Source organism: Hyperoodon ampullatus (assembly GCF_949752795.1).
Source record: "Hyperoodon ampullatus genome assembly, chromosome: 17".
Taxonomy (NCBI): domain Eukaryota; kingdom Metazoa; phylum Chordata; class Mammalia; order Artiodactyla; family Ziphiidae; genus Hyperoodon; species Hyperoodon ampullatus.
Window position 1 is genome coordinate 39,945,558 of NC_136930.1, and position 16,645 is coordinate 39,962,202.

General features: G+C 44.1%; 1 protein-coding gene across 1 annotated transcript in view; it reads left to right on the forward strand.

Moving 5' to 3' along the window:
• The window catches only part of SDC2 (syndecan 2), a gene marked incomplete at its 5' end in the record, with an annotated part of 110,579 nt that extends 94,491 nt beyond the window's left edge, over positions 1-16,088 (forward strand). The window contains 4 exons of the mRNA XM_079722667.1: positions 1,295-1,406; positions 9,460-9,596; positions 14,369-14,504; positions 15,883-16,088. Of these exons, the coding sequence (XP_079578793.1) occupies positions 1,295-1,406; positions 9,460-9,596; positions 14,369-14,504; positions 15,883-16,046 (549 nt within the window). The 3' untranslated portion in view covers positions 16,047-16,088. The remainder of the gene's footprint in view (positions 1-1,294; positions 1,407-9,459; positions 9,597-14,368; positions 14,505-15,882) is intronic.
• Positions 16,089-16,645: the final 557 nt, after the last annotated feature.

The following is a 16,645-nucleotide window of genomic DNA, read 5'->3' on the forward strand; positions in this document are numbered from 1 at the left end:
GTCCCTGACTCCTGGAGAACACAGCCTCGGGTTTAGGACACTTCAGCCTCTCCAGCCAGCGGCCGAAACCTGAGGGAAGATGGTGTTGCTCTGATGGGGGGCGGGGCCAGCATCCTCCTAGGAAGGTTCCAGTGCCAGTGACAGCTGGAACAGAAGGCTTTAAAGGAGATCTAATGAAAGCCTCTGTCGTGAGGGAAACATTTTTTTGTCATTCCTATTAGGAAGAGACATTCCATTGGATTTTAAAAAATAGGACAATAATGAGTGTTGCCTTTTTCCAAACACAGATGTTGTTTTAGAAGCTGACAGATTGCTGTATTTGTTTCTGGGCTTTCATGAGATACTGGTGGTAAAATATCAATTGACTGAAACCATTTAAGAAAAAAATTATACATCTACTCGGCCTCCAATTCATACGACTTGCTTTCTTGGTAGGATTAGGTTGAATTGTAATACTAAAATTCTTACCGAAGAGCTAAGAAGCTGTGGAACTGGTCGACTTAGTGAATGATCCTTCTCCATATTCACTGTGTGATTTGCTGTTACCAAGTGCCAGGAATATAAAAAGAATGTGCTCATGTGGGTTTATCTGCATTTGTCATTAAGGCTCTGCTAAGCCCATGAGCCCCAGACGCGGCTCACGGTGGGCTGTCGCCCTGGTCTGTGAGCCTCACAGACCCTGCTCCTCAAGGGGTATGGTGCTGGCATCTGCATGCGTCTGGGCTGTGGCAGGAAGCCCTGTGACAGCCTGCCCGCCACCACGAGCTCCTGGCTGCAGTGATGCCTCTCTGAGTGTGGCCAGGCCTGCAAACATCCAAGGGGCCTTGACGGATCCCTGGGTGGTGATTTTGCCCAAGCACCCTAATACATCCCCAAGAAAGTCTTAAATGATTTGAATGTCTTGTATCTTTTCCAGTAAAGGAGCCTCACGGTGATTTAGTGACAACAGGAATGCCTGAGATAGTTCCAACTAGCACTGGGGGGCCCTGGAACTCAGACAGGTTTAGTGGGACGTAAGGAGATAAGCCCGTGATAGGCGCTTCAGCCTCTGAGCCATCTTCATGTTACTGAGTTAGGTTCTGTAGGCTTCCCTCAGGGGCATTTGTCTGTGGTCAGCCCTTGACGTAATATGAGTTGTCAGGGTGTCCTAAGGAGGGGTAGGGCCAGAAATGTGGGTTCCAAGGAACAGGGGAGAGGGACGGGTAGTCGCCGAGGTGTAAACCTGCACAGTGAGTTGAATAAGCTCATTTCCTAATTTCTCACCATCCTGAATCCCTTCTCTCTCCTTTCTCAGCGGGCAGAGCTGACATCTGATAAAGACATGTACCTTGACAACAGCTCCATTGAAGAAGCTTCAGGAGTGTATCCTATTGATGACGATGACTATGCTTCTGCATCAGGCTCGGGTAAGGCAGGCTACGTCCACACTCTCCTCTGTTCTCTGCGCTTGTGTAAGCACGTGTGTGTGTGCACGCATGCACACACACACACACACACACACACACACACACACACTAGTGGAACTTACTTCGGGGAGACAGGAGGTATGCACAATGGTTAAGAGCATGCTCTGTGGAGTCACAGCATCTGGGTGTGAATTCTAGCTCCCCGCCACTTGAGCTGTGAGATCTTGGGAATGTATTTAACTTGGCTGAACCTCAGTTTCCTCATTTATAGAATGGAAGGTAATAATAGTCCCTCCCACATAGGTTTGTCGTGAGGCTCAAGGGGTTGACACATCTGTAGCTCTTAGAGTATGCTGCTTGGCATGTAGTCAGTGTTCTGTCAACATTAGCTTTTAATTTTATTATTAACGCTTTCAGAGTGATGTCATGGAAACCACCCTGAAAGAGATCCCTGAGACAATGGTTTCATACAGCTGCCAACCCTACCTTAAATATTATAGGTGAGACCGAGAAGAGTTATACTTTCTTACTCCTAGTGTATTGCTCAAACGTAGGAGGGAGAACGTAGTAGCCAGGTAAAATGATTGTACAGTGATATCCTCAACTCCAGTGGTGTATCAGTTATCTATCACTGAAGTAATGACTCGTAACAAACCACCCCGAAGTGTAGTGGCTAAAAACAACAGTCATTTTATTTAGCTCATTACTCTGCAGGGTGGAGATTTAGGCTGGCCTGACTGGGCTCCTTCACATGTCAATTGTCAGTTGCAGGTTGGGTTTGCAGCTTTGCTGATCTTTCTGGATTCTGTCATATCTCTGGGACAATGGGACAGACTTGGCTCTGGTCATGCAGTCTCTCATCCTCCAGAAGGCCAGCCATTTGTCCACAGGGAGGAGGCAGAGATTCCAAGACAGCAAGCAGGAGTGAGCAAAATCTTCTGAAGCCAAGGCTTAGAACTGGCACAATTTCACTACCATATTTGATGGGTCAGAGCCAGTTATAAGGCGAGGCCAGAGTCCGCCTCTTAATGAAAAGAGCTGCAGGGCCACATTGCAGAGGATGTGGATACAAGGGGGAATAAAGGATTTGGCCAATTTTGCAGTCTACCATACCTGGGAAATGTTTCACCTGTGCCAGGATTGGACCCCAGGCAGCAGAGAAAGAAGAAGAGCTTGTGCATATGTTAATGATCCAGTCAGGAACTCGAAGTCAGCAGCATGCTAGGCAAGTCTTATCCAGGATCTTCCTTGATCTGAGTTTTCATTTTCTGTTCAACATTTGGTAAAAGTTACGCTGAATGTAGATGTCTCACAATCAGATTGGCCTGGGCTTCAGAATGACCCAGAGGAAATTAAAATCAGTTGTGTCTTTGGGAGAGCTCTAGCTACATAAGAGTGAGTGTTTTAGGTTGGAAAACAGCAAGTCTGAGAAAGACAAGAGAGGTGGTGGCTGACCTAGTAACAATGAGCTTACAATGCAGTCCTCATGTAAAAATAGCCCTCATGTAAAACTAGTTATTCTGGGGAAAGTGGTATATAACGCACATGCAGGAAGAGTGTGAAAAGTTGTTCTCCATAGTCCACAACTCTATTAATAACGTTCACTCATGGCACTTCTTTTTTTTTCGTTAGCACCTCAAAAGTGCTTTGTAACTGTCTTCTTCAAAATGTCCCAGGAAATAATAAATATGTATACATTTTGGTCCCCATTTCACAGGTCTTAGAATCTAAGAGTTGTTAGAAATTTGTGGAGGTTGTCCAAGTCATTTTGCTGATTTCTGCCAAGATTGTCCCTAAGTTTAATATAAGGACTCAGGTTCAGTCCTGCTCCTCTGGCAGCACCTCTCCTCCCCCACTCCCCCCCATCCAGGTGAAAGGGGATTGGAGTGGATCATTTGAAATCCTGAACCACTCATCAGACGGATCGAGCTGAGGCTTAAATGTGGTCCCACATTGCTTCCGCCTTGGCTCCAGCCTCAGACAGATCATTGCTACAAAGAAGTGTATCATTCTGGGGCTTCCCTGGTGGCACAGTGGTTAAGAATCCACCTGACAGTGCAGGGGACACGGGTTTGAGCCCTGGTCTGGTAAGATCCCACATACCGCAGAACAACTAAGCCTCTGCGCCACAACTACTGAGCCTGCACTCTAGAGCCCGTGAGCCACAACTACTGAGTCCGTGTGCTGCAACTACTGAAGCCCGTGCGCCTAGAGCCCGTGCTCCACAGCAAGAGAAGCCATCTCAATGAGAAGCCCACATACCGCAATGAAGAGTAGCCCCCGCTCACCACAACTAGAGAAAGCCCGCACGCAGCAACGAAAACCCAACGCAGCCAAAAATAAAATAAATTTTAAAAATAAATTAATTAATTAAAAAAAAAAGAAGAAGTGTATCATTCTGGATTTTGGAAACCTCCTTGCATTGCACTGGGGATGTTGATTTTCAGCTTAAAGGTAATAGAAGCTGTAACTAAAATTTGTAAAGCCCTTACTGCATGTCAGGCACTGTTCCTAGTCTTATAACATCTCTGTAAAGAGAGATTGTATTATCTCCATTTTTCACATGAAAAAACCTGAGGCTCAGGGAGATTGAATAACTTGCCTCAGATCACACTGTTGGAAAGAAATGGAGCTGGGATAGGGGCCAGGGAGTTGGGCTTGAGAGTGTGTTCTCTTTCACTCCTTTGCTCTACTGCCTCCTTGTGTCTCAAAACTCTACTCCAGAATGAGGAGACCCTGCCTAACTGATGCCCAGTCCCAGCTGGAGACTGGGATCCCCCAGGTTTTGGCCAGAGGGTTTCGTTCCCTCTGTCCTCACTCACGTCATGCTATCCAGTGGAAGAGCAAAGGGACTGGAGGGAAATGGCCAGAGGCCTAGAGGGTGCTTCCCAGCTGAGAAGATGGTACCAGACTATATATGTGCACTCAGGGGTGGACATTGGCAGACATGAAAACTTCAACCATTCACTTAAATGTTTCATGGGCATTCACTGTGGACCAGACACTAGGCCGTGTTCTTGGGACACAGATGAAAAACTAGGTCCTTGTCCTCAAGGAACCAAGAGTCTGATGAGAAAAATGTAGAAATGAGAAAAAAATCATTGTTATAACTTGTCATGGGTGATATAACATAAGAAGGTGCTATAAAACAAAAATGTAAGAGTGAAATGCAGAGTTCTGGTTAAAGATGGCAGATTGAACACACATACCTTTCAATACGCAACTAAACCAACAATAAAGGAATTGGGCCTAAACTCACAAGGACAAACAAAACAGTACAGGAGACAAACGCCACAATGTTTTGAAAGCTGGGAAGCAGATGGGCTAGTAGTAACAGACTTGGCAGACGTGAGAAAGCTGAGTTAGCCAGTAGTGGGGGTGAGGAGAGCCAAGAGGCAACCACTTTACACAGTAGAATCCTCGTAGGGCCCCAGAATTCATGGCACTAGATGGAGCGTGAAAATGGTACTAAACTCAGGATGATTAGTTGAAAGTCTGTTCAAGATGCAGGTAGATTTCCTAATTCCTTCCCACCATAACGCAGCAAAGGGACTGATGCTCCCAACCTCAGGAGAAAACTGGAGGTTTATTATCTGGGGAAGATAAAACAGAGGGTCTTTGGACTGGGAGTGTACCAGGCACAGATGGGGCAAGGGACCCCACACTGAAAACAGGAAATACAAGTTCTCAGATTAAGAGTTATTTAATGCAGAGATATTCCCAGTTGTCTTCTCCCAGTCAGTTCCTGGAACACTGACGGGCTGGCCTTTACCCTCTCCAGGAAATTGGACCAACTCAAAGGAAACAACTCCAAGATACTGGCATTGGCAATTTCTCCAACAAAACACACAAGTCTATCTAACTGATGATGCTAACGTTTGACAGACCTCTCCTGTGTGCTCAGAACTTCTAGTCAGCTTCTCAGCCTTTCCTTCTTAAATACAAGAAGACAACCAAGGCTCCTCAGACATTTACAGGAGAACTTGTAACTTCTGAAAGATAGAGACCTTCCCACACCCCCAAATTGGAAGAGAACAGAAACTCACAGTGAGAAGAGAACTTACAGAAAAACTTATTACAGTTGGAGAGATAAGGCTCTTTAATGTTGAAACAAGAAGAGGATACTTTGAAAAAGGAACATTCTGAGAGTGCAAGAGTCCTTGGAGGGTGGAACTGTCATCTAAGAGGTGAAAAACTCATTAGGAGATGATATGCAGATATTTATTCAATTCATTCCACAACTATTTAATAATGACCCATAACACGGGGGAACAGACACCATTCTAGGTGCTAGGAACACTTCAGTAAATAAAATCTAATGATGCTTTCTCTGGTGGTGGATTAATTTTATTTATTCCTTCCTGTATTTCTGTTTCCCAATATCATCCATGAAAAATGTATTTTTTAAAAATATGTATTCTTTTTATAAGTAGAAGAAAATGTTATTTTTTAAAAAAGAAGAGACTTAGTGAACAGTGGAAACATAGAGAAAGAAACAGTTCCACAATGGATGGAAAGGGGATGACACTGATTCTGGGCATAAAAGTGTAAGCATGAGTTTCCCAGGTGGAAATGAGCTTTGGGCTCTGGACTAGCATGTCTCAGGCAAAGCGGGCTGAAAGGGGGTCCCTAGATTACTGGTTTGGGCAGGAGGGTCAATCTTTTTAATAAAGATAATAAATGCAGTGGAGGAGCCTCTGAGGTGGGTCACTCACCTATCTCTAATTTAAGAAGTGCCAACTTGAGGGAATTTTCTACTTTACAAAATCTCGTCTCTCACAACAAATTCTCCACACTCCTAATTTGGCAGTTCGTATTTGTAACTCTTGTGAGCCAAGGGAGTCTTAAAAGCCCTTAATTGAAAATTTTTCATTTCTCATTGAATTTTTTTTGTAAGAAGCAAGTTAATCATATTATGTATAAAACTTTGATGGAAAATTGGGGAGACTGATATGAAAGAGCAGTGTATTTGGAGCCATCATTATTAATGACTTACATTTATGTAACATTTTATGTATACAGAATGCTTTCAAATATACATATTATATTTGCACCTCTGAGACTTAGTTGTTGTTATCCCCATTTTACAGGTGAAGAAACTGACTCAAATGTTATTTGCCCAAGGTCACAGAGAAAATAAATGCCAGAATCAGTACTGTTTGTTTAATGCCAAATCCAACATTTGTTCCAATAGACCCTCACCATTTCTTCTCTGTATAATGAGTGTACGTGCCAGAGGCAGTCGATATATCAAAATATTTTTAAAATGAGCCTTATTCATAGCTTTGCACTATTCCCAGTATCTTACCTCTTGCTTTTTGAACCGCTTGTTATTGTAACATGCTTCTGTGAGGAATTTGGGGCTATTCATCATTTGTTCCTGTCCGAGGAAGCAGGTTAGCTCGAGTTACAGACTGAGTTTTTTTTCAGTTGTTACAAATTTGACGAATGGTCAGCTTAAAAAGAATGTTATAAAAAAAAAAAAAAAAAAAAAGAATGTTATAGTCTGAAGTCCGGGAGGCTGATTCCTCCATCTCTGTGTTTCTTTCTCAAGATTGCCTAGGGGCAGGACAGGAATAAAGATGCAGACGTAGGGGATGGACTTGAGGACACGGGGAGGGGGAAGGGGAAGCTGGGACGAAGTGAGAGAGTGGCATGGACATATATACACTACCACATGTAAAATAGATAGCTAGTGGGAAGCAGCCACATAGCACAGGGAGATCAGCTCAGTGCTTTGTGACCTAGAGGGGTGGGATAGGGAGGGTAGGAGGGAGACGCAAGAGGGAGGAGATATGGGGATATATGTTTATGTATAACTGATTCACTTTGTTATACAGCAGAAACTAACACACCATTGTAAAGCAATTATACTCCATAAAGATGTTAAAAAAAAAGAATGTTATATTTGAATGTGAGAAATTCTCAAATTCTTCTGATAAAAAAGCAAAACAAATGAACAAAAAAACATAGTGCCCAGCTGGCAGTCAGTTGTCAGTCCTTACTGCACAAATACTGGGTCAGAGTCTGGAGGTGTTGGGACTCTGTTAGGCACTTGGCGAACAATCCCTTGGCCATATGGAGCTTCAGTTTTGTAGGGGAAACTTCAGTCAATCATTACACAAACAAATGCATCATTACAAACTTTTGATAAATGCAATCTTAGGGTAAGAAAGGTGGTGTTAAAAAACCACTTAATGAAGACTCTAATCTAATATGGAAGGGAGGCCTTCTCCAAGGAATGACATTTGTGCTGAGGTCTGGAGGTGAGAAGGAATTAACTAAGCAAAGGCTTCTGGCCAGAGATCGGGGACCACAGCTGGAGCACAGGGGACAGCAGGGAAAATGATGCTGTAGGAAGCTGGAAAGGTAGGCCAGGGCTGGACCACACAAGGCTAGGTTGAGGCATTTTATATTCATCTTGAAATCAGTGGAGTGCCATTGTAATAGCTTTAAACAGGAGGATGATGTGGTCACAGCCAGTTTGTGGACAGTGGACTGAAAGGGAGCTGTTAGGAAGAAGGTAGGTACAGTGATTGATAGGAAGATTACAGTGGTTTGGATGAGGGCGGTGGCCCTGGAACCATAGAAAGGTGTAAGAATGAAGACATAATAAAAAGGTAAAATCCACAGAACTGGGTGATGGATTCAATGTGGTGGTAAGGAAGAGGGGAAGGGGCCAGAGCTGTGATTTATAGGAATGGAGGGTTCCATTCACTGTAAGATAATATGGGGAGAAGACCAGGTTTGTAGAGGGGAGAGGCAAGGAGATCATGAGTTCTATTTTTTTTTAATTTTATTGAAGTACAGTTGATTTACAATGTTGTGTTAATTTCTGCTGTACAGCAAAGTGATTCAGTATATAATTAGATATATACACACACACACATACATTCTTTTTCAATATTCTTTTCCATTATAGTTTATCACAAGATATTGAATATAGCTCTCTGTGCTATACAGTAGGACCTTGTTGTTTATCCATTCTCTATATAATAGTTTGCATCTGCTAATCCCAGACTCCCAATCCTTCCCTCCCCAACCCCCCTGTCCCTTGGCAACCACAAGTCTGTTCCGTGAGTTGTATTTTGAACATGATAGAGATGTATATGGTACCTTTGAGTCATTCAAGTGAAAATGCCAAGTAGGCCAGTGGATATGTAGGTCTATATTTCAGAGGAGTGGTAGAAGCTAATGATGTCAACTTAGGTTTCATTTGTCTTTAGATGGTAATTGAAGCCATGGGTGAGAGAGGAAGTGTGGAGTAAGAAGCAGCCTAGGGCTCAGCCTTAAGGAACTCTTCATATATTGTGTCCAGGTAGAAGAGAATGAGCCTGCAAAGGAGACTTAGAAATAGCCAGAGAGGTGAGGGGAGAAAGCCAGGAAGTCAAAGCCATAGAAACCCAAAGGTAGTATATCAAGAAGGAGGTGAGAGTTGACAAGCGTCCAGTGGCGCTAGGAGGTTCAATTAGATGAGGACTCTGGAAAATGCCACTGGCTATGGAACGTGGAGGGGAATGGTGACCTTAACAAAACAGTACCAGTAGTGTGGTGACAGGGGACACCTGACTAGGGGCAGTAGAGCACCGAGTGGAGTAGATGGTGAGGGAAGAGGCTGGTGAGTCTGCACGCCACCACTAGAAAAATCTGGTTGTAGAAAGGGGAGAGAGGACAGCAGCTCACACAGATAAAGGGTCCGTGTTCCTTTTTTGTGGTGGATATGTTTTAAAATGGAAAATGTAGCACCTTTCAGCACAGAAGGGAAGAAATCTCTTGAGTAGGACAGACTGAACATGGAAGTAAAAGAAGGGCTACTTGAGAGCATTCAGGATAATAATAATATAGAAAAAAATGCCAGGCTCCCCACAGATCCACCTTGAAATCACTCTTCACTGCTATGAAGACTGCAGGAAGGTTTGTGCTAAGTTCTTGAGGAGCAGGTGTTTTGAGAGAACATGGCTCTGTCATCGTCAGCCTTAGACAATGTTGTCTGATACTGTAGAAATCTGTGTCCTGATTCTTGGGCTTAGCTCATCTTCGCTTATTTTGCCAGGAGCTGCTGAGGACGGAGAGAGTCCAGAGCTGAGCACATCTCGACCGCTTCCAAAGATCCCATTCACCAGTGCTGCTCCGAGAGTGGAAACCACGACTCTGAACAAGATACAGAATAAGATCCCCGCTCAGACAAAGGTGTATTTTGTTTTCCATTGCGTTCTCAGGTTATTGTAAAGGTGCCTTTTTAAAAAATTGTACAGACTGTGCTTTTTTTTTTTTTTTTTTTGCGGTACGCGGGCCTCTCACTGTTGTGGCCTCTCCCGTTGCGGAGCACAGGCTCCGGACGCGCAGGCTCAGCAGCCATGTCTCATGGGCCCAGACGCTTGGCGGCATGTGGGATCTTCCCGGACCAGGGCACGAACCCGTGTCCCCTGCATCGGCAGGCGGACTCTCAACCACTGCGCCACCAGGGATGCCCCAGACTATACCTTTTAAGAGGTGCCCTTTAACACTGTGTAAGGACAAATGGTCTTTTCATTGTATCGTAAATGGCTCTTCCTTACTCTTTATGATCCTTTTGACATTTGCCCACCTACTGCTTTTTTGTTGTTGCTGTTAGATAGCCTTTGTTTTTCAGAGCAGGTTTAGGTTCACAGGAAATTGAGTGGGAAGTACAGAGAGTTCCCAGAGACTTCCCAACATGCACAGCCTCCTCCCATCAACATCCTGTGCCAGAGGAGTACACTTCTTACAACTGATGAACCTACACTGACAGGTCATAGTCTCCCAGGGTCCAGAGTTTTACCTTAGGGTTCACTCGTGGTGATGTACATCCTGTCAGTTCTGACAAATATATAATGGGCATGTACCCACCATTATTGTAGCCTACAGAAAAGTTTCACTGTCCTACAATGCTCTATACCCTACATATTCATCCCTCCTGCCCCAGCCCCTAGAAACCACTCATCTTTTTACTGCCTCCATAGTTATGCCTTTCCAAAATGTTGCATCGTTAGAATCATGCAGTCTGTAGCCTTTTCAGATGGGCTTCTCTCACTTAGTAACATGCATTTACAGTTCTTCCACGTCTGTTCATGGCTTGATAGCTAACTCTACCTAGTACTTTTATCACCCAGGCGTAGCTTATGAACAAATCTTTTTTACAGGGTACTCCTTCTTAAGGACCTCATAGCCCAGTTAAGAAGCAAAACCTTTTCAGTTTATTTGGCTTATGCTAAGAAAATTTGTTTTTATTTCATAAAGAATTTGTTCTGAGTTAAAACCATTGTGAACTTTTACATCTGCTGAAACAGGTTATGGACTAAGGAGCCTCCAGGTACTAGTCTCAATACGTGTTTTCCCAGAGTTTTTCAGGCCCACCTTCAGTGGTATGTAAACCCTGACCTCTTCCAATGATAATGATGCATGCGGGTACATCCCTATATTCATTTTGAGAGCTGACTTACTAAGAAATAAGGTCTTTGGGCTTAGAACAGAGCAAAGCTACTAGTTCATGGAAACTGTGAGACCAATGATTTTGGCCTTATTAGCATGCTGCTGCAACTAGCTGACTACCCACTAACTAGGTAAGCTATTTAAGTTGGAAAATGCATATTAAAGTCTGAAGAAGGCCTAGGTTTCAAATCCTAGATCTGGTCAAGTTTCTTAGCTTCTCTGAGCGCATTCCTGATGGGTCCTTGAGAAGGTTACATGTGAGGGCATGCAGCGTGGCACCTGAGAGCCAGTAAGCATTTTGTAAGCCTTTATTGAATTTGGTTAGAGCGGGAGAGATCGAGGCAGTTCACCAAGTGAGCCTGTGGAGTGCAGAGCAGGAGGCTTTGCAGGCGGCCTGGGGGGTAGCATGCTGCTTATGAGAACTTGGAAACACAAGTGCCCCCTTTTGGAGCTCACCCGTCTGCTGGTGAGAAATGAGGTGCTGCTAAGCTTTAGCAGCAGACAGGCTGTGGAAGGCTGTGTCACGAAGGTAGGGACGGGCCTTCTCCCGAGGAAGGAGCACCCCCCTGCAGGCCGGAACGCACGCAGGCTTCCTGCCCACTGATGTGCCTCCCCTTCCCAGGGTGCAGCTGTTCTTCCCCTGGCCCGCCGTCCTCCCGGTGCCTGGGCACAGGGTGGTGAGGGACAGGCGGGATGGGTTTCTGCAGATGTGGAGCGGTCAGGTCAGCCCTCTCCAGACGGGAGTGCTGTTTGTCGGATGGAGAAGGGCTCGTTGCTGTTAGCAGTAGACTGACTTCGCAGGCCAGGCAGCAGGAAAGGAGGGAGAAGCTCTGAGCACTGAGGCAGACACACCTGGCTCCGTGCACGGTAGCTGCTCCAGCAATGGATTCGGTTCAGTGAGTGAAAGGAAGAAGGGAGAAGAGGGGCAATGAAAAGTAACAGGTGCAGCTGAGGGTGGGTCACCCAGTGTGGCTGCTGAAAGATGCACCTGGCTTTGTTTATTTGACCACATGTCATAACTGAATCCCTTGAAGTCAAGAACCGTTAGGAACCATTAGGACTCGCTAGCGTGAGACAAGAAATTCAGTTTTGGGCTTCCTTGGTGGTGCAGTGGTTGAGAGTCTGCCTGCCGATGCAGGGGACACGGGTTCGTGCCCCAGTCTGGGAAGATCCCACATGCCGCGGAGCGACTGGGCCCGTGAGCCATGGCCGCTGAGCCTGCGCGTCCGGAGCCTGTGCTCCGCAATGGGAGAGGCCCCAACAGTGAGAGGCCCGCGTACCGCAAAAAAAAAAAAAAAAAAAAAAAAAATCAGTTTTGGCTCTTCATGGTGGAGTTTATCTTAAGCAAAACCTAGTTTGACGTAGAGCTCTCTGGTCAGTTCACAACAATGAATTGAAAATTGGTTGAAGTTTTTAAGAATTGTTTGGTTTTTTTGTTCTGTTCTTTTTGCGGTACGCGGGCCTCTCACTGTTGTGGCCTCTCCCGTTGTGGAGCACAGGCTCCGGACGCGCAGGCTCAGTGGCCACGGCTCACGGGCCCAGCCGCTCCGTGGCATGTGGGATCTTCCCGGACCGGGGCACGAACCCATGTCCCCTGCATCGGCAGGCGGACTATCAATCACTGCGCCACCAGGGAAGCCCTAAGAATTGGTTTTAAGGAAATAATTGTGTCAGATTAAAATAAAGAAGACAGATGTTCGGCAGATGAGCTCAGAAATTAAGGACCCCCAAATCTTTTAATGTATTCCTGGTATCATTTGTGTTCGATGTAGTAATAATAAAAATTTATCCATTTGTGGGAGATTTACTGAGTGCTACTCATTGTATCAAACACTTTTCCAGGTACTTATCATGATAATACTGATAATGAATAATATTAATACTGGTGATTCAATTTTCTATTTTGTCGTTACATGGCACAGCTAAATTAAACATTGCCTCTAGGATACCATTAAAGTAGACTTTGCTTTTGAATGGGCGTCACTGTGGCATTAATGTCACTGTTATAGATATTCTGTCTAGTTTGTTATGGGACAGAATAAAAGGAACACAGTTGTTTGTTCAAGCAGAGCATTGCTCGTCATCTTTTACTTCCATCACATTTCCATGGCATCCAAACAACCAGACATGGATGTGACAGATCTTTAATTGGCCTAATTTAATTATCTCTGCTGCCTTTCCGTACTTTCACTTTGTACATCTATACAGGAGTTAAGGTATTTCAGGTTAGTTCTATACTATTGGAAGAATTCTTATTAGTCAAGCTCTTGCTTTCATACAATAAAACTTTTAAATTTAAAGAGTGAATGCTGCATCCAGAGCACCTGGAAGTTTGTACACTGGTGGACCATTCCTGTGAGTATGTGGTGGCCCCAGTTCTATGGAGACCTCCTGTTCCCACACCCTCAGACCCCCTGAAATGCAAGCTCCTTCCTGGCTGCTGGATCAGAAGCTGAGTCAGAGGGAAGGTCAACTCTCTCAAATGATTTTAGGGACTGAAAAAACCTGAGGGGACTCATGCGATCTGTCATAATAATGGGACACAGATGATACGGATGAGTTAAATTCAGTCTCTAATATCACAGTAGCTACTTATGCTCACCTCATTCGCCACCAGAACTTCCTTTCCTCTTTCCCTAGTCAAAAACCTGAGTATTAACGTATTTTTCTCTTCCCTTTCCTAACCCTTCCCCGACTGCTAATGCATAGTGAAAAGGCTCCTAGATTAGAACCCAGATAATTCATTCTCTCATCTGTCCAGTTGTCTGTCCTTCTACCAGGTATCCAAATAGTGATGGGCTTTCTATGAGAAGAGTGTACTTTAGGCTTGCAGAATACTCAGGAACCTGAGAGTGCCATTCATTGGACAGATATAGAAAACGAAGTCCAAAAAAGTGGTATGACTTGATCAGGACCACATAGGAGCTACTTGCAGAACCCAGGCCCCCTGAAGTTCTTTGTCATCCAGGGTTTGGTGAAGGTGTTGTAAGAGTGAATAAATAGAGGGGAGCATTACAGATGAAGCCTGGGGGCTGCTCGCCACAGACTGGTAGCAGGCAGAGCCCTGGGAGAACACTTGGAGAGAATGCCAACAAGGAAGCTGTCATCACAGTGCCCTGTGTAGCAAAAAGATGATAAAGGAGTGAGGAGAATCGGGGCAGTGCTATTGGGTTGGAGCAGCCAGAGGGGGATGGTGGCCTAAAGTCCGAAGGGTGGTGAGAAAGAGATCTTACGAAATGTCGACTCAAACAACCTAACCATGTCATTAGGATTATTATGAACTCACTAACTATCCATTTTGCCTATGCATGTGATGGGTGTTATATAAAACCATGAACAATGTGGGTCCACCATAGGACGCACCTACTGATATGCACATCACACAAAGCGATGATTGCAATTCTTTCCTGAACTCAGTGTTTGAAAAGAACCAACTTGGGAATGTGCTTATCTACTATTTCTTCTTTCCAGCACATTAAAAGAAAATCTTCATAATCTTTTTTTTTCCCCAGTCACCTGAAGAAATTGATAAGGAAAAAGTTCACCTCTCTGACTCAGAAAGGAAAATGGACCCAGCTGAAGAGGCTACAAATGTGTATACTGAGAAGCACTCAGACAATCTGTTTAAACGAACAGAAGTCCTGGCAGGTGAGTAGCCCAGTGGGGATCAGGTGGCACGTCCTTAAATAGGCCAGCATTTGCCTAAGTGATATTCAGAGGTATCGGCAAAGCTTGCTGGATGTTACCTTAGCACCATATTGAGCACCTGTCTCATTCCAGAGTGAGAGACAAGAGTTAGGCAAATGTTGTCTTTATTTTCTGTCGGCTCCCTCAGCCTCCCCCTTGGCCAGCCTTTTGGGCGGGGTGGGGAGAGGCAGGAAGAAGAAAGTTAAGGCCTGAGCTGGTCCAGAACAGTGGGGCGTTGGGGGTGGCAGAATATGAAAATCGATCAGTCTTGATCCAAGTCATTCATCCTGATTTCAAAACAAATTTAAGAGAAGGAAAGGTTCTTTATGGGGAGGGCCATTGATATAGTGCCCAAGGTATTAAAGGATGTTGTCTCTAATCGTAACTTACTGATGAAAGGATTAACATTTGATTTTAAAGGGGAAGATTTGCAAGATTTTAGAACACTTAATCCTTTTTAAAAATTTTTATTTTATTAAAGTATATTTGATTGACAATGTTGTGTTAGTTTCTGATGTACAGCAAAGCGATTCAGTTAGACATATATATACTAGTTTGCACCTGCTAATCCCAAGCTCCCAGTCCATCCCTCCCCCACTCCCTACCCCCCTTGGCAACCACAAATCTGTTCTCCCCACCCACCTTGGCAACCACAAATCTGTTCTCTATGTCTGTACAACACTTGATCCCTGAAAGAGGATAGTCCCAAATCCAAGACTAGAAAGGAAATTTGCATGCTTTTTTTTTTTTTTTTTTTTTTTTTTGCGGTACGCGGGCCTCTCACCGTTGTGGCCTCTCCCGTTGCGGAGCACAGGCTCCGGATGCGCAGGCTCAGCGGCCATGGCTCACGGGCCCAGCCGCTCCGCGGCATGTGGGATCTTCCCGGACCGGGGCACGAACCCGTGTCCCCTGCATCGGCAGGCAGACTCCCAACCACTGCGCCACCAGGGAAGCCCCGCATATTTATTTTCCTTTACAGAATTTAAGTCGATTATATCATGTTTTGTGTTTTCATTGAAAAAAGCAATTAGAAGATTAGACTACAAAATGTGAATACCGAAGAGACTCAAGAGTTTTAAAGTATGGAATTAGTTGAGGTCACAGCCAGATTTTTCTTATTGAGGCTTTTGGGGGATATTATTAATATTAATCAAAGAAAGTATTATACCTCCTGAGGAATGTCAGATTTGCATAATTACCTGGTTGCTTCATTGAATCCAGTTTTGGGGTTTTTAAATTAAGCTTTTTATGAAAGTGTAGATAGATTGGGCTTGACAAAGCTAATTTCTGCCACCCTTGAATCTCTTCTGAGAGTAATCTTCCTTCTGGTGTGTTTCAGCTGTCATTGCTGGCGGAGTTATCGGCTTTCTCTTTGCAATTTTCCTTATCCTGCTGTTGGTGTATCGCATGAGAAAGAAGGATGAAGGAAGTTACGACCTTGGAGAGCGCAAACCATCCAGTGCCGCTTATCAGAAGGCACCTACTAAGGAGTTTTATGCGTGAAAACTCCCATTGAGTGTCTCTATTTATGAGATCACTGAACTTTTAAAAATAAAGCTTTTGCATAGAATAATGAAGATCTTTGTTTTTGTTTGTTTGTTTGTTTTTTTCATTAAAGAGCCATTCTGGAACTTTAATGATAAAATCCCATTGTATTTAAAACTTTTCATGTATTTCTTTAGGACAACATAAAATTCACATTTAACATCTGCAGTGTTCTGTGAATAGCAGTGGCAAAATATTATGTTCTAAAAACCCTCAATGTTCATGGAATCGGTTTAAACTTTTATGTGCAAATATGAAAAGATTGTTTTTATCCTACAGTTTGAAGATGAAAGCTGTTTCGTTTGAGTCTGCATGTCTCAGATTGACCTTACCAAGTTCGTCTTACTTTGTTAATTTATCTGTTGTTTCCCTCTCCTCTGCTTGCCCCTCTTGTCCCCTTGAAAAGAAAACAAAACTCTATGCCTTTTGTAGCTGTTACGGTGCAGTTTGTCTTTGGATATTTCAGATAATGGTAATTTAGTGTATATGTGATTTTCAAATATATAAACTTTAACTTCCACTTTGTATAAATTTTTAAGTGTCAGACTATCCGTTTT